Here is a 23,387-nt window from a genome sequence, read left to right as displayed (position 1 = left end):
CAGTGGTGCGATCATAGATTACTATAACCTCCAACTCCTGGGCTCAAACAATCCTCCTGCCTCATCCTCCCAAGTAGCTGGGACTATAGGCACAGTCCACCACACCTGGCTGATTTTTTAATTTTTTGTAGAAACAGGGTCTTATACATTGCCTGGGCTGGTCTTGAACTGCTGGTCTCAAGTGATCCTCCCACCTTGGTCTTCCAAAGCACTGGGATTACAGGTGTGAGCCACCCGGCCTGGCTGAGAAAAATATTTACATTTAATATCAATATCTGTGGGAAATTGGTTCCAGGACCCCCGAGGATACCAAAATCCATGGATGCTCAAGTTGCTTATATAACATGGTACAGTATTTGCATATAACCTATACATATCTTTCCACAAACTTTTAATCCTCTCTAGATTACTTATGATACCTAATATGATGTAAATGCTATGTAAATAGTTGTTATACGGTATTGTTTAGGGAATAATGCCAAGGAAAAAGTCTATACATGTTCAGTAGAGACACAACTATTCATTTTCTTTCCTGAATATTTTTGATACGCAGTTGGTTGAATCCACTATGCAGAACCCACAGATCTGGAGGGCTACTATAATTTAATTTAATTCTCAGGTAAATTAATTATAATACCTCTCTGCTCCATTTTATAAATAACAGCCCAAACCTCATAGTGGATAATGGGAGATAATTTCATTGCCAGTTCACAGTTTGTGTAATCTGGATGCACTTTGGAGCTATTGCTATGAGTGTCCACACTAATTCCCTTTATTAATTTTTTTATTAAGGAAAAAAGGCACAATGGAATTCTGAACAAAAGGAAAAGAGATTTGATGTGTTGATAGCTGCTACCTTTTTGTTCTTTCTTAAAATACTGTTTCCTAGCCAATGCTGTGGTGCGCACCTGTAGTCCCAGCTACTTGGGAGGTTGAAGCGAGAGGATCATGTGAGGTCAAGAGTTCCAGGCTGCAGTGTGCTATGATTGTGATGTAAATAGCCACTTTACTCCAGCTGGGCAACATAGCAAGATCCCATCTCTAAAAAACAAAACAACAACAAAAGATAGTGCTTCCTTTGTTGGCCAAGGGAAGGGATCAGAGGAGTAATCTTTTGTGTTTCTTGCGTGCTAAACTTGTTATTAATATGAAAACCTCATTTCCTCTAGGAAACTTCGTCAGTATTCCCAAGGCTGTTTCTTTCTACCTTCCCTCCTCTCACCTTACTGCTCTGTTCCCTATTAACCTCTAGCTGTACTTAACTGACAGAGCAGTGAGTACTCATTAGAGTCTGGTTTATGTTATAACTGAAATACTTAAAAGGACGTTATATAGAAGAGGAATTGGGCTTTATTGTATATGGCAGCAGAAGGAAGTGGAACAAATGGGTAGAAATGGAAGGATTGCTCAAAGTATGGAACAGTTTTCTTTTAGGAATATTCAAAATTAGGATTAGCTGCTTTATGACCTATGTAGGAATGCTATAGTAAAATAGTGGACTAACTGATCTCTAGGATTGTTTATAACACTGAGATTCCAGGACTTTATGATTGTTTATCTATGAATTTATCTCATATATGCATATGTATATCCTTCTTTGTCTTTCTTAACTGTTATCTCAGAGGTTATCATTTATATCTGACGTGCTGTAGCTCTGTCTAATGTATTGGTATAGATTTGTTTTTATTTTAAAATTCTCAGTCTTTATCACTGAAGATTTTGCCTTTATTCCTCTATTTCTTTCTCACCCTCCTATTAGATATATTATAGAGCTGCTCATTTTATTCTCCTTTTCTCTGAACTTCTCTTTATTATTTTTTGTCTGCTTATCATTCTCTCTTTAGCTGCTTAACTAGTACATTGAAGGTTTGTTGTTGTTGTTGTTGTTTTGGTGGGGGGAGACAGAGTCTCACTGTGTCGCCTCGGCTGGAGTGCAATGGCATGATCTTGGCTCACTGCAACCTCCGGCTCCCGGGTTCAAGTGATTCTCATGCCTCAGCTTCCCGAGTAGCTGGGATTACAGTCGTGCGTCACCACACCTGGCTAACTTTTGTATTTTTAGTAGAGACAGGGTTTCACCATGTTGGCTAGGCTGGTCTTGAACTCCTGACCTCAAGTGATCACCTGCCGCGGGCTCCCAAAGCACTGGGATTACAGGCATGAGCCACTGCACCTGGCCTTAACTAGTACATTGAGTTATTAATATCAGTGTTCATGGTAGTTTTTTGTTTCATTTTGTTTTGGGGCAGGGTCTTGCTCTGTCACCCAGGCTGGAGTGCAGTGGCGTGAATATTAATACTTTTAGTAACAGCAATCAAAAAAACTATAATCAAAATGTCCATCAACAGCAGAATGAAAAATACATTTGGTATACAATGGAATATACATGCAAGTCGTAGCTATGCACAACAATTGAGAAAAATCTCAGAAACATAATGTTCAGCAAAATCATACAAAACTAAATGGTATCTTATTTAGGACTATACCGACATTTGTAGTAAAGTTGTAAAGACAAGCAAAGGAATAAGGAACAAAATTCAGTTTAGAAATCACCTTAAAGGGAAAAGGAAGGAGATGGGTTAGGTTGGACTACCCAGGAGACTTTAAAGGCAGTGGTAATGTTCTTATTTTAAACTGAATGGTGTTATATAAATATTTGTTGTGTCATTCTTTTTACCATATACGTATTTCCCAAATTTCTTTTGTACCTACCCAATATTAATAAAAAACATTTTAAAGACCTTAAAGAGTCTAAGTAGAATATATTTTGAAAGCAAATGAATCCAACTATAACCTAAGTATCAGTGTGATATCTTCTTTGAAGAAATAGATTTACTGAGTTTGGAGTTGACTATTTCAAATAATTATTGAATTTTCATCTGATTTGTTAGTAGTAGTTTTTAAAAGTGGCAATTTTGTTTTTAGATGCTAATATGATACCTACTGTTATTATTTTTTGTTTATAGCAGAAAATATTACATAAAATTATTAAATTTCAAACATTTTAAAAATTACAGTTCTCAAATCTCATCTATTCCCACCCCTATTTAGAAGCTCCATGATGACAGTTAAGCCCTGTGCTGTCTTCTATAGTGATTGACATGACAGCAGTCTGTGGAGTTAGCTTGTGATTATGTACACCTCAGGGTTACTATAGGTTATTCTTTGAAAATAGGACTTCAAGCAAAGCCTCTTGTATTCCTTTTGCAGAAATGTTGCTGAAGTGCTGCTGAAAGGGCCAGAGATGCAAGGATTTGGGACACATTTTGAACCTTTAAGCTGTCTGACATTGACCTCCTTTCGTTATTAATAAAGAAGAAACAGGAGCTTAGGATGTATTAACACCAACTCATTCATATACTAACCGGATAATGTTCTACAAATAATTCTACATTGTAAAGGACTGGATTGGCACAAAATAAAATAATTTCCTTTTATTCAGCTTATAATATGACTTGATGGAGGAAAATTTGATAAGCATGAGGGAAGACCATTCTTTTCATGTTCGTTACAGGTAAGACTATTGCTGTCTTAATGGATGACCTTTAATCCTTATTTTAAAATGTTTTTAACTCTGATGACCATTTCAAGTTTCAGATGAAAATACTCCAATATACCAGCCATGGTATTGTCTGTAGACAATATTTTCTTTTTGTTGTAAGTTTTTGTGTCCTTTCTATAGAAAATGGAAGTAGAGACCAATTGTGTACTATGGTTTGTTTAATGTTCTCTGGAAGAATTTATGAATAATTTCTTTATAATTTGTAACTTTTTATATAATGCAAATATGTAAATGAAATATGTTTGAAAATCTTTGGGGCTAAAAGATGGAGTTTTAAAAAATGTGGTCAGCTGAAGGACCTAACCTTTGCATTGTAATTTAGTGGTGATCTTTTAGAAATGAACTTTTCATTTTGATTTATTTTATTTTTTGTAGTGTATTGTTTTGATTCCCTTCTCATTTCCTTTTTTGTATTTTGTATTTTATTAATTTTACTTTTAACTGCTATATTATTAGAGATGGGAGTCTCACTGTATTGCCCAGGCAAGTCTCAAACTCCTGGGCTCAAGCAGTCCTCCTGCCTCAGCCTCCAGAGTAGCAGAAGCTACAGGTGTGTGCCACTGCACCTGGCTTTTTGTTTTATCTTTAAAGGAAATTTTATTTCACTACCGTTATTACTATTTTAAATATTTACCTAATCCACATTAATGTAAATACGTTATTATTAAAATACAAATAAGCACTGCTCAAAAGAAATATCATTTTTAAGCTTAATGTCTTGTGACATTTTGTGTTGTTTTGCTGATTTAATACATAAGACCACAGTTTTACATGAAGTAGTGGTAATCTCTAATTTACTTCAGAAAGCAAGTCAGGCTGAGGAAAGGCACCCACATTCTCTCACAAGCTTCATGGGCCCTAGGGAAATGGCCTGGCTCCTCTAGGACCTGAAGTGTTCCCTTGGATGCCCAAATGGACTGTCTACATTCCAGGTAAAAGGTTGCAGATTGTAGGGACCAGTGTTCCCACCTTTGTTCTGCATCCACAAGTATCTTTCATAAATACAGCACACTCCCTTTGGCTACACCTTATATATAATATGTTATGCAAATGTATGTGTGTTGTGGGGGATGCTTCCCACTGATCTAGATCAGGATACAAATCAGATCAGACATACACATCAGGAAAGGAGTGAAGCAAGCCAGGAAGTAAGTGATAGCTGGGCAGAATGAAGGTATACAGTGGGCAAGTCTTCCTGATTTTTCAGGAGAGCACAGGAAATCTGAAAATCTGAAGTGTTTGTTTGTTTGTTTGTTTTGAAACAGTCTCACTCTGATACCCAGGCTGGAGTGCAGTGGCATGAGTTTGGCTCACTGTAACCCCTGCCTCCCAGGTTAAAGCGATTCTCTTGTCTCAGCTTCCCAAGTAGCTGGGATTATAGGTGTGTGTCACCATGCCCAGCTAATTTTTTGTATTTTTAGTAGATACAGCGTTTTGCCATATTGGCCAGGCTGGTCTTGAACTCCTGGCCTCAAGTGATTTGCCTGCCTCGGCCTCCCAAAATGCTGGGATTACAAGCATGAGCCACCAAGCCCGGCCGGAAATGTAAATCTTTAATATGCTGTCTCCAAATTCTGAAATGTTGGCAGCTAATGCAAATGTTTTTTTAAATGTGGGTTGAACATTTTAAGGAGGAGAAAAAGCCCTGTAACAGACGCAACTCTCTAAAAAACCACACAGACAGGTGGGGGAGGTAGAGCTTGAGGTTTTGAGAAAGCTTCTCTCCAGGATGTAACATACACTTACCCTGGGACTCCGAGGCTGTAACCCTGCTGCACCTCGAGGTCCAGAACACCAAGTGTGAAGTCCCCATCTCCTGGCCTTGCCCACCTCATTGCCCTCCATACCTCCTCATCACACCCTCCATTCCCCAAACCCCATAGGTTCCTCTGCCTCCCAGACTTTGGCCCTTATTCCTTGGATGGCCTAGAACGCCACTACCTGTCATCCTCCCAGGCACTGCCTGTTGCAAGCCAGGGTGCCATTCTCATTCCTCACTCCTGGAGGGTTGCATACAGACCTTCCTATTGCATCCTTCTAGATAGGCTGCTTAGTCAGTGTCACCCACAGACACCATGCACCCAGTGACAGTCTATGAGGGCATGCAGCCCACCCCCATCCATGTGTGGAGCTCAGCCTTCGTAAATGAGCATTTTGAAGGAATGGGTATTAAATAAAACCAGAATAGGTGGGTACTTTGTGAACATGATAACCAATGTCCAGTTTAATATTTAGTGATAAAATATTAATTATGTCTCTAATGCAATTAGGAACAAAACAAGGCTATCTGCACTATGATTATTAACATTTATTCTGGAAGTTCTGGTAATTGCACTAAATGATAAAATAAATGCAAAATGCAAACTTAAATATTATAATCATTTAGGTAAGGTGATTAGGGAATATGTTCTTTTTTTTTTTTTTTTTTTTTTTTGAGATGGAGTATCGCTCTGTCCCACAGGCTGGAGTGCAGTGGTGTGCACTCTTGGCTCACTGCAACCTCTGCCTCTCAGGTTCAAGCAATTCTCCTGCCTCAGTCTCCTGAGTAGCTGGGACTGCAGGCGTGCGCTGCCACGCCTAGCTAATTTTTGTATGTTTAGTAGAGATGGGGTTTGCCATGTTGGCCAGGCTGGTCTCGAACTCCTGACCTCAGGTGATCCACCTGCCTCGGCCTCCCAAAGTGCTGGGATTACAGGCGTGAGTCACCGCACCTGCCCTTTTTTTCTTTACCCTTTGAGACAGAGTCTTGTTTTGTTTCCCAGACTGGAGGGCAGTGGCATGATCACAGCTCACTGCAGCCTCAACATCTCAGGCTTAAGCAATCCTCCCACCTCAGCTTCCTGAGTAGCTGGGACTACAGCCGTGCCTGGCTAATTTTTTTTTTTTTTTTTTTTTGAGACGGAGTCTCGCTCTGTCGCCCGGGCTGGAGTGCAGTGGCCGGATCTCAGCTCACTGCAAGCTCCGCCTCCCGGGTTTACGCCATTCTCCTGCCTCAGCCTCCGGAGTAGCTGGGACTACAGGCGCCCGCCACCTCGCCCGGCTAGATTTTTGTATTTTTTTAGTAGAGACGGGGTTTCACCGTGTTAGCCAGGATGGTCTCGATCTCCTGACCTCGTGATCCGCCCGTCTCGGCCTCCCAAAGTGCTGGGATTACAGGCTTGAGCCACCGCGCCCGGCCCTGGCTAATTTTTAAAATCTTTGTGGAGATGCGACCTCACTGTGTTGCCTAGGCTAGTCTGGAGCTCCTGGGCTCAAGCAATCCACCTACGTCAGCCTCCTAAAGTGCTGGGATTACAGGAATGAGCTGCCGTGCCCAGCTGGTAATAGATTCTTTATCAAAACTGTTACAAGTTAATTATTAGATAAACATCAGAATATTGTAGCAATTAATAGAATTCAAAATCTCAGAAGGAGGGTGTGCCAAATTTTAGCTATCTTAACATATTTAGGAAATAGGAGATTTATTATCCTGTAGAGTAAATGGTTCATGTTAGGAAGGTTCATGCCAAGGAAGTTAACATAGGTAAGATGAGGACATTTCTATTAAAAAAGAGTTTCAAGTAAAATAAAATGGAAGACATTTAAGATAATTAAGATGAGATTTTAATATATGAAATGCTCTCATCCTACCCGTTACATAAACTTCCAGAAACCTGGGAATTATATACTTTTTTCCTTTCTCATTCTGTATCCAGCATGAAGTATTGCTGGTTTCATCTCCTAAATGTTTCTCAGATTCATCTACTCATGTGCGTCCTTCCAGTTGTATGAAATGTTTGTTCCCTGGTGCCGTAAAGAAATATCACTTGAACATAAATGTATTTAGTAAGGCCATTTTACTTCCTGCAGAAAGGGTACACTCGCCAGCAGTTTTGCCACGAGAGTACACTGAACAAAGGAGACAGGGTCATTTATAACCTGACGCATCCACCCTACTGCTGTGTCTGGTTTCCATTGGCTGGAACGGGACCTCACGTTCTGTATTTGTCCTGAGTGGCTAGCAACTTAGAACTTTTAAAAGAGGCAAAGGTAGAGGGGAAAATGAAGGAGGAAGTAACTTATGGAATGTTGAGAAAGGTAAAACACTTTTAAAGAAGGAAGAGGAACAGGTTATGACCTAATGNCTTCCAGAAACCTGGGAATTATATACTTTTTTCCTTTCTCATTCTGTATCCAGCATGAAGTATTGCTGGTTTCATCTCCTAAATGTTTCTCAGATTCATCTACTCATGTGCGTCCTTCCAGTTGTATGAAATGTTTGTTCCCTGGTGCCGTAAAGAAATATCACTTGAACATAAATGTATTTAGTAAGGCCATTTTTACTTCCTGCAGAAAGGGTACACTCGCCAGCAGTTTTGCCACGAGAGTACACTGAACAAAGGAGACAGGGTCATTTATAACCTGACGCATCCACCCTACTGCTGTGTCTGGTTTCCATTGGCTGGAACGGGACCTCACGTTCTGTATTTGTCCTGAGTGGCTAGCAACTTAGAACTTTTAAAAGAGGCAAAGGTAGAGGGGAAAAATGAAGGAGGAAGTAACTTATGGAATGTTGAGAAAGGTAAAAACACTTTTAAAGAAGGAAGAGGAACAGGTTATGACCTAATGCTTGCTTGGACCAGTATAAGCATGCTAGGGCAAATACTTAGGCTAAATTGTGGGAGCTAAGAACATAAAGTACATTGATTTCCTTATTGTGGCTAGCAGATATTTAAGAATGTTAGCACAGGTCTTTGAATAAATTTTGCTTCTAAGAGAAGTTACTATTTATTCCTAATTAGATGGGGAGGAAAGTCTTTGAAGAGGAACCTCTACTTTACTTTTTACACTACCATAGCTATAATTGAGATCCTCAGGATCTTCCTTCCAGACTCCCTCCATTCTTCACTTCTTGGAACCCATCGTTTTGATTTGTCACTTAGTGGGCTCAGTCTCAAAACAGAGAGCTAACCGTGCAACCTCTCTGCTCAAAACCTAGGGTGGCTCCTTGTCACTGAGCCAAGCTGAACATAGAACACAAGATCTTCCATTATCTGGCTTCTGCCTATTCCTTGGACCTTACTTCCTGCCATTCTTCAACTTGCACTTTGAGCTCTGGTTTCCTGCATGTCGTGCTGTTTTATGTCTCAGTGTCTTTGCTTATACTATATGCTGTGTTGAATTCCCTTCCCACTTTCTTTGTTTAGCTAATTCTACTCAATATCTAAGATACAGCTCAAAGATTATCTCCTCCTGGAAACCATTTCTAAGCTCCGTAGTTAGGCTCTGTGGCCTCCATGTGCTCATATTACAATCTGCGCATTTTTCTTAGCACCACCAACTATATTAAAATTAAATGAATGTGTTTTTATGGTGCTGTCTTCCTCCTCACCTCTCCCTTTGAGCATTAGCTCCTCAGCTATGGTTGCTCCTCAGCAGCCATGATAATTAGCATGTTCTCTGGCACATATTGAACTTCAGTGGAATATGAACATAATAAGATGTTTGTCTTGCTGAATGTTTTGAATAGTATTGTGCTTTCTAATATGGTAAGAGCAGTAGATAAGGAGGAATGGCTTGTACCTCTGCCTGTTGGAAGATCTTAGAATTGTCTTTTTTTCCATGATACAGTTTAGATCAAACATGGTTGCACATTGCTATAGGACTTCACCAAGAGAAACTTAAAAATTGGTACTGTCTGTAATAGGATTATACCAAACAAATCCCTGACTTTATCAGTGCTCCATGACCAGCATTCTGTATATTGATTGGATTGTCGTATAATTGGGGGTAATGATTTGAACTCTTTATGTTAGGCCATAGGCTAGTATACGTTATTCTTCTGCTCTGGTAAATACTTATGAAGTGTTTTATCCATCTGGTTCTTCCATTTGGAGGTCCTCATCTATCCCTGGAGGAGTTTCTGTGGCACAATGAATTTGTAATTTTGAAATGGAATGTTTCTTGGGATACTAAGTCACCTCCTAAGGGGACATCAGAATGCTTTAATGAAATATTTTGCACCTATTTCAGAAGGTGGAGACTGATAACAAAGTACAGTTTATTTCTAAGTTAAAAAAATTATATGGTTGATTTTTAGGAATTATTAATTTTTTATGTGTGATAATGGTATTGTGATTATATTTTTTGAAAAAGATTAATCTTTTAAAGATATATACTAAGGTATTTACAAATGAAATCATATGCTTTCCAGAATGTACTTCAGACTGATCTGGGGTTGGAAGAGTAACAATGGGAGTAGGAATGTATAAATAATATTTTGATTATATATATGTAATTATTGAAGTTGAAAGATGGATACATTGGGTTCATTACACTAGTTTCTCTGGTTTTGTGTTTCTTTGGGAAATGTCATTTATGCTTCTTACTGTGAATAATAAACATTTCAATACTTTAATATTGTAAAAGTTAGATTATTGCACTTAAGTTGTGAAGGAATACAGATATGGTGTTGAATTCTCTAATTTTGTTAGCTCAATGTAGTTGTTAATAATGTGCTTTCTTGAATAGTTTAAGTTAACATGGAGTGATGCAAAGACCACTGGATTTGGAGATAAAGACAAATTTTCATATCTCAGCTTTGCCATCCCATGACCTTAAGCAAGTCATTTAACCTGTCTCAGCATCAGTTTCTCCTTCTGTAGCAATGCCTATCTTAGGTTATTTTTATTTTATTTGAGAAGGTTATATTTATTTTATTTTATTGGAGTGCAGTGGTGTGAGCTCACTGCACCCTCTGCCTCCTAGGCTCAAGCTATCCTCCCACCTCAGCCTCCTGAGCAGCTGGGACTATAGGTGCATGCCACCATAGCCAGCTAATTTTTTTTTTGTTTTTTTGGTAGAGATGGGGTTTTGACATGTTGCCCAGGCTGGTCTTGCACTCCTGGGCTCAAGCGATCCACCCCACTTAGCCTCCCAAAGGGCTGGGATTACAGGTATGAGCCACTGCACCCCGCCTCAGAGGGTTATTTTGAGAATTAAGTTTGATAAAGGTTAAAATCACTTTTAAGACTAAATTACCGTACAAAGTTTTATTTTTAATCATTTTCTTCCTCCTTATTCTATATTATTAATCATCTAACCAAACAAAATGGAAATCAATATAATTGAGCACTTTTCCTTTTACAAAATAAATGGGAACAGCTAGATATATGTGGTAAATTGAATGGGTGAAAATTATTTATTGGGGCTAGGACTGGTGATGGAAAAGGTTCATGCCCAATTAGAATACAGAGAAGGTAGAGCTAGGGTCTATGAAAGAAGATTCCACAACCACAGAAATGGAAAGCATAATAGAGAAAATGGAGAGTACTCTTGTTTTGGCTCTTAAGTCCTGAATCCCATCATTTATTCTTACATAGTTTGTAAGCTCCTTGAAGCAAGAGTCAAATCTGGACAAAATTGATGTTATTAAGTCTTCTAGAAACTTTGTATGTGGGATATGTTTTAATGGAGGGGTATTTTCTTGGTTTTTCTTCTATATCTGGGTATGTTCTTTGTTTTCAACCCAACTGGTAAACAAAGGAGGTAATTCTATTCTCTCATAGAGACAGAGAGAATATGAAATTACTTTCTCTGTTACTATTTAATGATCTTCTAAAAAATTTATAAACCAACCTGCCCTATTTTGCAGGCATAAACCTATATTTGATTCAGATATTAGAGATTTTTGCCAGAATATTAACTTATTTTCTAATAAAATACAGCAGAGCCCGAATCTATCTAAGAATTAATCATAAACTAGAGAGTTTTGGACATTATTTCAGGTATTAGTCACTGGAATAACTTTTCTAAGATAGTCTCTCCTGTAGGGCATTCTTACTACATGGACTTCAAAGACAGCCATGTAGCCAGCAAGCTTCCAGTTTGCTGTCATTGTTTCTTATGGCAATTATGTAAAATGCCTTTTAAAAAATGTGTAACATTTATGAGGCCATTCAACCTATAGCTAAGTTTTGTTGGATGCCACATCATTTGGATCAATGGTTCCAGTAAAAAAAATGTTCTGTAAACTTAAATCCAGAAGATCAGTCATTTGTGGTGAAGTTATTTATTTGAAGAAGATACTTCTCAGCTTTATATGAATATAGGCAAACACTTTTATACTTCTGATTTTTAAATGTTGTTCACATGAATAGCCAGTTCTGCCTTACTCCTAATTTCCTGGCCAGCAACCCAGTCATCCTGAACTGATGGTACTGTCACATGTGACCATTTCCCCACCTCTCCCTCAGTGACATGATGTGCCATCATTAGTATTCCATTGTATAGTGGCATGTAATTTTTTTTACCCAGTACTCTATTGGTGGACATTTAATTCATTTGTGTTTTTTTGCTGCTGTAAATATCCTTTCATATATATCTTAAATTTGTGTAAGTATACCTTAAGATCAATTCCTAGCATTGAAAATGCTTGAGATATAGTTTTTAACATAATTAGAATGCTTAAATTAAAAACTTTTTATAGGAAAAAATTTTACATATAAAATATATTTTCCATTTTTTAAATATTTCTTAGAAGTTCATTGGTTTCCGTTTTGACAAATAAAGACAATCAGTTCAGGTACTTCATCTAGCAAAATAATCATTTAATAAAATCACATTTTGACTGGGCACAGTGGCTCATGCCTGTAATCCCAGCACTTTAGGAGGCCGAGGCAGGCGGCTCTCCTGAGATCAGGAGTTTGAGACCAGCCTGGCCAACATGATGAAACCCCATCTCCACTAAAATACAAAATTAGCTGGGCNTTTTTAACATAATTAGAATGCTTAAATTAAAAACTTTTTATAGGAAAAAATTTTACATATAAAATATATTTTCCATTTTTTAAATATTTCTTAGAAGTTCATTGGTTTCCGTTTTTGACAAATAAAGACAATCAGTTCAGGTACTTCATCTAGCAAAATAATCATTTAATAAAAATCACATTTTGACTGGGCACAGTGGCTCATGCCTGTAATCCCAGCACTTTAGGAGGCCGAGGCAGGCGGCTCTCCTGAGATCAGGAGTTTGAGACCAGCCTGGCCAACATGATGAAACCCCATCTCCACTAAAAATACAAAAATTAGCTGGGCACCGTGGCGCATGCCAATAATCCCAGCTACTCAGGAGGCTGAGGCAGGAGAATTGCTTGAACCCAGGAGGCGGAGGTTGCAGTGAGCCAAGATTGCGCCATTGCACTCCAGCCTGAGTAACAGAGCAAGACTCCATCTCAAGAAAAAAATCACATTTTTACATATGTTTTGTTGACTTATATCTCTTTATACATAGAATATGACAATAACTTCATAAAATCTTAAACAGATCTACTCAATTTTTTCTTTTATAAAATCTCTCATTTTCAGAAATGCAATTCTAAAGGGCAATTTTCATTTTTGGAAGACAAAAATAGGCTTTATTAATTGTGAAGTGACATATAAAGAAACATAAATATAGCTGTTTAAGTTTTCTGATTTAACCGCTTATCTTACTATGTATTTTAGATCTTCTCTCCTGTATCTAATTGGCTTGTAGTCTAATGTTGTAGCAAAATGTTAGAGGTTTACCTGCATTATTTTGCATAGATCCATAAAGTGAAGATGGGGCCGGGCATGGTGGCTCACACCTGTAATCCCAGCACTTTGGGAGGCCACGGTGGGTGGATTGCTTGAGGTCAGGAGATTGAGATCAGCCTGAGCAACATGGCAAAACCCTGTCTCTACTAAAATTACAAAAATTAGCCAGGCATGATGGTGCACGCCTGTAATCCCAGCTGCTCAGGAGACTGAGGCACAAGAATCACTTGAACCCAGGAGGCAGAGGTTAGCAGTGAGCCGAGATTGTAGAGTGACATTGTGAAACTGTGTCTCAAAAAAAAGTGAAGATGAACGAGCAGTAGCCATTAGCTAAGTCATCTGAATTCTTAAAAAAAAAAAAAGAAAGAAAGAAAAAGATACCTAGATAGAAAACGTGAAAATTACCCATTGGAATTGGCTACATACATCTGCTTGTTCTGAACCAGAAGTCTGCTTTGAACCTTTACAGTTGGCTCAGTTAATTTTGTCCAGGCTTTTAGCTTCATCAGATATATTTTCCATTTTATAATCCCATTTTAATTTATGGCTGTAAGGACCCTTGAAATTTTACAGACTGAAAAACAGCACTCAAAAAAACATGTTAATTGATCTACCACTAGATATACAGAATATAATCATATTTGAATGATATTAGGGTGAGTGGTAGTTTAATTCACATTTCTTATAAAAGCACTGATTCTCAACCCTAACTTGTACTTTAGAATTACCTGGGGCTCTAAAAAAATACAGGTGGCCAGATGTCACCCAGAGAGTGGAGTTCAGGGTTGAGGGTTTTAGAAAGTGCTCCAGGTGAACTCTGCTGTTGTACAGCCAGCATTAAGAACCACTGGCTCAAAGCTCATTCTAGTAAGGAGTAACTTAGTGCTGTTCCAAAAATTAAAACATTTGATGAGCTTAATCAGAGCTTTTCAAAGAGTGATATGTATGCCACTGGTGGTACATAAGGTAACTTTACTCACTTTTAGAGTTTAATAATTACGTATTTGTTTAATGTGTATTAGAACAGGGATTCCCAAGCCCTGGGCCACAGACCAGTACTGTTGTGGCCTGTTTGTTAGGAGGTAAGCTGCAGATGGGCGGGGCGAGTCAGCATTTCCACCTGGGCTCTGCCTCCTGTCAGATCAGCGGTGGCATTAGATATTGTGAACTGCACATTCGAGGGATCCAGATTGCACGCTCCTTATGGAGAGTCTAATACCTGATGAGATGTCACTGTCTCCAATCACACCCAGATGGGACCATCTAGTTTCAGGAAAATAAGCTCAGGTCTCCCACTGATTCTACATTATGGTGAATGTGTAGTAACAAGAGGAATAAAGTGTACAATAAATGTAATGCACTTGAATCATCCCAAAACCATCCCCTGCCACCCATCCATGGAAAAATTTTCTTCCACAAAACTGGCCCCTGGTGCCAAAAAGGTTGGAGACTGCCATGTTAGAATATAAATATAAGTATCATATCAAACTCACAGTTTCATGAGTACTGCTTTGCATGAAGCTCCATTTTTTTCAATGATAAAGATAGTGTGCTAATTTAAAGGAAATTTGCCAAATTACAGAAATAATTAAACGAATAGGTAGTTCATACATATGGCAGAAATCATGAAGATGCTGAAGAAACACAATGGGAATTTTGGTGAGGGGCACCCTCTAAAATTTAGGATTTGAATCCGAAGTGTCAGTGTTTTTTTCTCCCAGATATGTTTACAGTAACTTCATCCTTCTTTTTCAATTCAGGGACAGACTTTCAAAATTAGTATTTCTGCAAATTTTTGAATCATTGTTTTCTAACTTAGTTTCTTGACACTTAGTTCTCTTGTGAAAATGTGCCTTATAGATCAAGAATATTTTGTTCCTCTATTTTTCTATGGTATAAGTGGTCATGTGGTGGTAAGAAGAGGAAGGAGACTGAGTGTGTGTTGTGTGTGTAGGAGAGAGAGCGAGGGATAGATGGATGGATGGATGGATGGTCAGAGGGGTTGATGAACAAGTGACTAGAATACTTGGATACCTGGGTAGAGAACAGTATTGATAATTGTAGGGCCTCACTTTCCCACATACTCATCTCCTCAGACTCTAAGGAAGTCCAGAGGTCTGTTACAACTCAGAATTGTTTGGGAAATACTGCTATAGGTTCTTTCACTAGTAACATGGATTGCTCTGGGCCAATTAAAATGAGCTCCACATAAAGATATTTAGCTATCCTGACCTCTCTGAGCAGGCTCAGAGAAATCTGAGTAGGCAAATTACCTCTTGCTACAAATAACTGTTTTACTGTTTCATCAGGAATGTATATAGATTTCAGTTATAGAGGCAGCTGCCCTGCACAAGAGTAGCCGTATAGTCTACATTTAAATTATATTACTGGAAGTTAAAAATACTATGATGCAGCTGTAATGTTATGTTTAAATGTCTGTCCTGTATAATTTTGTAGAATGGAAGCTTCTTGCCTAGAGCTGGCCTTGGAAGGGGAACGTCTATGTAAATCAGGAGACTGCCGTGCTGGTGTGTCATTCTTTGAAGCTGCAGTTCAAGTTGGAACTGAAGACCTAAAAACACTTAGCGCTATTTACAGCCAGCTGGGCAATGCTTATTTCTATTTGCATGATTATGCCAAAGCATTAGAATATCACCATCATGATTTAACTCTTGCAAGGTAATTAAGCTTTTAAATATTCTTCCTTCTGAAATTAGCTATTACATTAAAAAATATTTCTATTCAATTAACAAAAACTAACTTAATACATTTAATGAGTTCTACTTCAGTAGCATCACTTTTTAAAACTAACCTTTAGGCTGAACACAGTTTAATTGAATGAATAGTAGTGAAATGACCCTAGAGTTTAACTAAATGGATGAAAACTAATTACATTCGAATCCAGAAATGTAAGTTTTAAATATTTATTTAAAGTAGGTTTCAAAGCCAATGGGTTTTTCTTACCTTAAGCATGTCAGTTTGTCCTCTTGGAAAACTGTACTCTGGCTGCTTTATATTTTAACACCATTTGTATTTCAATACCATTTTTTTTGTTTTGTTTTTTGCTTTTTTCAGGACTATTGGAGACCAGTTGGGGGAAGCGAAAGCTAGTGGTAATCTGGGAAACACCTTAAAAGTTCTTGGGAATTTTGATGAAGCCATAGTTTGTTGTCAGCGACACCTAGATATTTCCAGAGAGCTTAATGACAAGGTAATACCGCAGCATTAGATGGTAGGCCTAATATTTTCATTCAGATGGCTTTGCATTTTAATACTATTTAATTATTCTATAGTTTATTTAAAAATTAATACCAAAAAAGAAAACACTGATAGACCAATAGAAGTGAAAGAGAGAAAAAAAATTTAATAGAGAAAAAGAAGGAAATAGAGGTCTTTCTTTCATAAGTAATTATTTGATTGGTTCTGTATGGAGAGCCAATATAAAAATTTCTTTCCTTTGTCCATAATACTAAGGATATTACAAATATATATATGATAAACCTGACCTCTGTTTTCAAAATGTAAACTTTGCTGATGTCTTCATTTAGGTGGGAGAAGCAAGAGCACTTTACAATCTTGGGAATGTGTATCATGCCAAAGGGAAAAGTTTTGGTTACCCTGGTCCCCAGGATGTAGGAGAATTTCCAGAAGAAGTGACAGATGCTCTGCAGGCAGCTGTGGATTTTTATGAGTGAGTAGGGGCTGATATGGGCAATCATGTAGGCCCATCTAAGCCGTGGATCTGCTGTACGTTCTTTATTCAGTAGTAAGTTTTTAAGTTTGGCAAAGGTTTTAAAGCTATGAACTAGCAAAATCATCAATTCAGTTGCTTAAATGTTATAGTGTTACTATTAGTAGTAATCTGTAGCTTTCATTTAAATTAAAGACCAGTGCCACTTAGTGGCAAAAACAAGAAATACCAATGGTTGGGCTGTTATTTAGAGTAATTTAGTCTTTTACCAATAGAATTTCATACAACTACTTAACTATAGGGGTTCCAAGATTAACTCTGTGCTTGACCCTGGGCAGAAACCTATCTGAATAGTTTAATAAAGTGTTCCCAGCTATTTCCTATAATTGCTCTTCATCATAGATGTCATCCTTAAAATGTTGCACATTATGGCTGTAAGCTTCCTTACATTTTTTTCTGATAAAAAGAATTAGATATGTAAATCACATAAATAAAATTGTTTTGCAAACTTATTTTGTCATCACTTTTTGCTATCCCTTAGGGAAAATCTATCATTAGTGACTGCTTTGGGTGACCGAGCAGCACAAGGACGTGCCTTTGGAAATCTTGGGAACACACATTACCTCCTTGGCAACTTCAGGGATGCAGTTATAGCTCATGAGCAGGTATAGACAGTGGAAGGCCTTGGAGCCAGACCATTTCTTCCATCAAAGTTCTGAACAGTGATTAGATCATTCTTCCGTTTTATTTTAGCTACATCTAATTAAAATTTTCTGTTTCAGCGTCTCCTGATTGCAAAAGAATTTGGAGATAAAGCGGCTGAAAGAAGAGCATATAGCAACCTTGGAAATGCATATATATTTCTTGGTGAATTTGAAACTGCCTCAGAATACTACAAGTTAGTCTAATATTTCTGTAGATAAATGTAAAACGAATAGTTATTCAATCCCATTAATTCATAGGCTTTAGGTTTAAAATCTGATTGCAGCAGGGCTTTTGGCATCTAAGCCTCAATTTCCTTATCTGTAACAGAATATATCAATACATCATTTTGGGGAATACTGTGAAGAGTGAATGAAATAATATATTAAACACTTAGCACAGTACCTGGTACACAGTGCTCAATAAATATTATTGTACCTAAGATTTAATAGCAGCACTGTGACCCCTTTATAGTACTGGTTTTTATCTTTAAAAGTAATTGTTTTTAAATGAAGTTTTCAACCTTTAATATCTTTTAAACCTATTTCGCATATGTAGTGTATAGTGTGTATATGCTTTATTTCACTCGATTATGGGTTAGAAGAGATGCCAAAAGAAAGCCTGGTAACAAAAATATTTATAGTCTCTATCAGTGATCACTGATTTTTTTGCTCTACCTTCCCACCTTCTTACTGAGCAGTTCTCCCTTTACCCTCTTTCTGCCCATATTTGACTGTGTCACTGTTAAGCTGCGTCCCCATTCACTTACCTGTGGAGTTTGCAATCACAGCTTCTTCTGTGACAGGATCTCTCTTATCAGTAGATTTGAGACATAGATGATAGAAAGTTTAGACAGCTTTGAGTTGCCTGATCTGTGCTTTCTAGATTGAGTTTTCCCTAGTTAGTGGGGATTGAAGGCCCTTATAGATTTTGGGTAGAAACCAGTTTGACTAAACTGAAGACACAGTGAGTGATTTGTATTTTGTTAAAGAATCCAATATGAGACAGTTCTGGATAAGTTTGTCATCTTCATAAAAAAGGTAAAATTTTTTCAGGCCTATCTAAAAAACATTGAATAGCATTCCACTTTGCTTTAAACATTAATTAATGGTTAATATTTGTTGGTTGATTAGGTTACTTAGATATGAAATAGCCTCCCAAATAAAACATATTACTATGTACTATATGAAGAAGTATATATTTTGATTTTAAATATAAAAGTTTCTTGTATTTTAAAGCCAAGGGATATAGAGAAGTCTTAATTATTAAATGGTGTACCTGTGTTACATACTGAAAAGTTCTATTATAAAATGGATAGTGGCTATTTGACTAAAGAAGCATGAATATAAAGTAATGAAACTTACTTTTTTTCTCCCAGTAAGCAGGCTAGAACTCAGAACTTTATATATATTCCAAGTTGTTGGTTAGAAATATTTTTAGAACTCTTCTTTAGATTTTTTTTTTTTTTAAATACAGAGTTTTCAGTTTTGCTCTTGTTGCCCAGGCTGGAGTGCAATGGCACAATCTTGGTGCACTGAAATCTCTACCTCCTGGGTTCAAGCGATTCTCCTGGCTCAGCTTCCTGAGCAGCTGGAATTACAGGCGTCTGCCACCACACCCAGCTAATTTTTGTATTTTTAGTAGAGACGGGGTTTCACCATGTTGGCCAGGCTAGTCTTGAACTCCTGACCTCAAGTGATACGCCCACCTCGGCCTCCCAAAGTGCTGGGATTACAGGTGTGAACTACCATACCCAACCCGGAATTGTTATCCGGGCCAAACAAGAAGGCTAACATAACATTGTAGATCCATATCCTTCCTGATACAAAGCAGTAGTTTGGTAAACCTATGTTAGTAATTGAATTTGGTTCCAGAAAGATTTCTGATCATTTACAAATCAACTGTACCATCAAAGAATAATGGTATGCCAGAAAGCATTATGCCACAGGATCTGAAAGCAATTCCAAAAGTCTTTCAAAAATACTTGAAAAGACAGGCAACATTAGAATAATTAGGTAGCCTCCCAAGGCAACAGATTTGAAGGTATCATCATTAAATATGTGATTTTAGATTTGTTTGTTTAAGAAAAAGCTATCACATTACTGTATAGTAATTTGTCATATAGTTATAAGTGATATGAAGTAATTACACTATTTGGCAGAAATTATGGGAGAGCCATTTAAATTACTGAATCCAAAAGCATCTGTAGGTTTAAGCACTGATAATAATAACACATTAACATTTATACAGCATCTACTATGCACAAGACACTATTCTAAGCACTTTATATCTATACATATTAATTTAATTCTCACAAAAATCCTTTGAGGTATTTCTCCCATTTTATATATGAAGAGACTGGTATACATACTTTGCCCTTAGCTTAGTAATTGGCAAAGTTGGGATTTAAACCCAGTCTAGCTCCAAGATCTATACTCTTAACTGCTATGCTAGCTACAATACCACAGTAGAATTTGGGTAATGTTTGGATGCAGTATTCAGTATTTTTCATGAGTTGATGACTAATGCCCTATACATAAGAATTTTACCTAAGTGGTGACTTAATAGCCTACACATAAGAATTTTACCTAAATATTTTAAATTTTGACAATGCAAAGGTGATGGTATGATTGAAAACAAATGTCATGTGGAAAAAAAGCTATTGCCAATACCAGAGGGAAAGTTTTTTTTAAATGTTAAAGATAGTATGTTAATCTCTAGCAACTCTTGATTTCATGTTTCAATACTCCTTTACTTTGGTGAATTGTTAGGATTCTCAAATTTATTCTGTCTTGAATCTGCTTTCTGTGTTTCAAAAAGGCCTTTTCATTTTGTCTAAAAGTAATGAAGAAAGTACGGGATATGAATATTAGGCTCTCAGAGATTTAAAGGCAGCAGAAAGCAGCAGAGAGGAAAAATGAGAGTTTTATTTTGTGATTCTTAAAGCCCAAACTGAGAATGATCATTATGTAAGAATTAATTTCTTCTTGTAGGAAGACACTACTGTTGGCTCGACAGCTTAAAGACCGAGCTGTAGAAGCACAGTCTTGTTACAGTCTTGGAAATACATATACTTTGCTTCAAGACTATGAAAAGGCCATTGATTATCATCTGAAGCACTTAGCAATTGCTCAAGAGCTGAATGATAGGTATGTTTTACATCTTTTGACCGTAACTAAGGTAAAATATAGATGCATTATTGAATCCCTGGAGTTTTTCCTTTGTTTCTTTTCCTATGTTTACCTTAAAATCCCTTTTAAGGAATTTTCTTTTTCAGTGATATCCTTTGTATATCGTTGTATGAAGGCTAGTCTGTGATAGAGGATTAGTCTGTGATAGAGGACTAGTCTGCGATAGAGGATTAGTCTGGTTCCATATGCCCTTGACCCAAGATCAGTGACTAGGTCCCAAACTCAGTTACCTCTTCAGAAGTCTTCCTGGAGAAACCCCGTCTCTACAAAAAATACAAAAATTAGCCAGGTGTGGTGGGGCACACCTGTAATCCCAGCTACTTGGGAGGCTGAGGCAGGAGAATCGCTTGAACCCAGGAGGTGGAGGTTGCAGTGAGCCGAGATCACGTCACTGTACTCCAGCCTGGCAACAGAGTGAGACTACATCTCAAAAAAAAAAAAAGTCTTCCTAACTACGTAAGTGTAACCCCGTATCTACTAAAAATGCAAAAATTAGCTGGGTGTGGGGAGGGGGCACGCCTGTAATCCCAGCTACTCAGGAGGCTGAGGCAGGAGGATCACTTGAACCCAGGAGGTGGAAGTTGCAGTGAGCCGAGATCACGCCACGGTACTCCAGCCTGGCAACAGAGCGAGATTGCATCTCAAAAAAAAAAAAAAAAAAAAGTCTTCCTAACTATGTAAGTGTGGGAATTGTGGTGAACGGTGAACTTAGAGATAATGCCCAATGTGAAGGAGGCAACTGCTACCCAACTCCAACTAATTGTTGCCAGGCAGGAATGAAAATCCATTGTGTCCACATCTTCCTGTTTTTTAAAGAAAAGCTGGAAGTGCTGAGTTTTATATGAAATCTGCTTTTTAAATGTTAGTGGGTAATTCAGTTGTTTTGTTTTACTGTATTAAAAAAACAGTATTTGCCAGCATTTAGTCTGTGATGTTTGCTTTAGAAAATCGATTTTTTTTTTTAACCTCAGTATGAAAGAGAACTTTTCGATGCAGTTGTTCAAAATGAAGTATGCTACCTCAGGAGGTAGTGAGTTCTCTCTCCCTGCTGCTCAAACACACACTGAACCTGGTAGGGCTGTTATAGAAGGAAAATGGGGTAGTGGACCAGAATACCTATCCTTGAGATTTATTACTTTATAATGTATTTTCATATTTTAAAAGAATGTTTTCTATGTTGTAATACTTGACTATGAGTTTAGTATCATGTGGGTATTTTTTTTTTAATCTGGGTATTCTAATATATCTATAATATCATGATAGTATGTTCTTTATATGAAAGACCAAATCAATCCAAACCTTTCTTTATGCCTTTAGTTCCTGCTAGATAGCTTTTATTCTATACATAGGACCTCTTTTCAAATAACTGCATGTTCGCTTTGAATAATGTTTTAGAATTGGTGAAGGAAGAGCATGTTGGAGCTTAGGAAATGCATACACAGCACTAGGAAATCATGATCAAGCAATGCATTTTGCTGAAAAGCACTTGGAAATTTCAAGAGAGGTATGAAACAAAAAAATGCTGTCTGTGCTATTGTAATTTATAAATTGGAGGTTGGGGGAGGGAACCCTATTATTTCTCTAGATTGATCATGTGGCTGAATAATAAATTTGATTATATATCATTCTGTTACCATAAGAACCCCACAAAGCATTTTGAGGTACAGATCACAGTTATGTTTGTATTGGCTTTGATGTAGGAAGACGGGAAAGTAAGGCTGGGCGTGGGTAAGTGGAAGGAGAGTACTAAAATATGCCCCTACTCTACCCGCATCTCTACACGGAGAAGTAGCATGGTATTGAAGGAAAAGCGTGGTTCTTAGAATTAAGGACTGCTTCCTCTTGTAGTTCTGCCACTTACTGGCTATTTGAGCTTGGAAACCTTTTCTGAGCCTCAATTTCTCTCATCTGCAAAATGGGAATAATAATATCTACCTGGCAAAGTGTTATAATGATCAGAGCTAATGTATATTAAAAGTGCCTCGCAAAATGTCTGGTGCTAGCTTAATAAACATTATTATTATACTATGGGAATAAAATATTCTAAGGAAATTTGATTCATATACCAAGTTAATGTGTCCAGGATAATCTACATTATTACTTAATATGATCCCAGAGAACAAGAGCAATCTAATGTTTAGAGAACTAAAGAATTAAAAGAATACAATTAGCTGTCCTATTACGATATTTTAGAAACTTGCTTTTTCTTTCTGTATTCTTTAAGACAAGTATTAATGGAAAAAAATTTTCATTCATTCATGGTCTCATAATTCTAATAAAACTATTTCATTCTTCCAGTTTTAGGTTGACTACATTTCACCATTATTCACAAATAATCTTCACCATTCTTTGTCTTTAAATACTACTCTAAAATATAAATGTTTGTGTTGTAGGTTGGGGATAAAAGTGGTGAACTAACAGCACGACTGAATCTCTCAGACCTTCAAATGGTTCTTGGTCTGAGCTACAGCACAAATAACTCCATAATGTCTGAAAATACTGAAATTGATAGTAGTTTGAATGGTAAGTAATAGGACTTTTAAAACCCAATTTTTTTATCCTCAATATTTACATTAAAGTTATTTATCACAAATTTGGCATATTCAGCGAGAATATATAGCATAGGAAGTTCAACTTACTACACTCTTTTGCTGTACACAGCTCTGTTTGTAAATATATATAATTA

At 37.3% G+C, this 23,387-nt stretch overlaps 1 protein-coding gene across 1 annotated transcript in view; it reads left to right on the top strand.

Moving 5' to 3' along the window:
* GPSM2 (G protein signaling modulator 2) overlaps positions 1–23,387 on the top strand; it is a 56,831-nt gene that overhangs the window by 5,307 nt on the left and 28,137 nt on the right. The window contains 9 exon segments of the mRNA XM_017857463.1: positions 3,211–3,514; positions 15,575–15,796; positions 16,193–16,328; positions 16,666–16,808; positions 17,350–17,473; positions 17,591–17,706; positions 20,504–20,659; positions 22,097–22,205; positions 23,095–23,224. Of these exon segments, the coding sequence (XP_017712952.1) occupies positions 3,459–3,514; positions 15,575–15,796; positions 16,193–16,328; positions 16,666–16,808; positions 17,350–17,473; positions 17,591–17,706; positions 20,504–20,659; positions 22,097–22,205; positions 23,095–23,224 (1,192 nt within the window). The 5' untranslated portion in view covers positions 3,211–3,458.

The sequence above is a fragment of the Rhinopithecus bieti genome, unplaced genomic scaffold, assembly GCF_001698545.2.
Source record: "Rhinopithecus bieti isolate Rb0 unplaced genomic scaffold, ASM169854v2 scaffold_46482, whole genome shotgun sequence".
In the NCBI taxonomy this organism is placed as follows: domain Eukaryota; kingdom Metazoa; phylum Chordata; class Mammalia; order Primates; family Cercopithecidae; genus Rhinopithecus; species Rhinopithecus bieti.
This window is presented reverse-complemented; position numbering and strand designations above follow the sequence as displayed.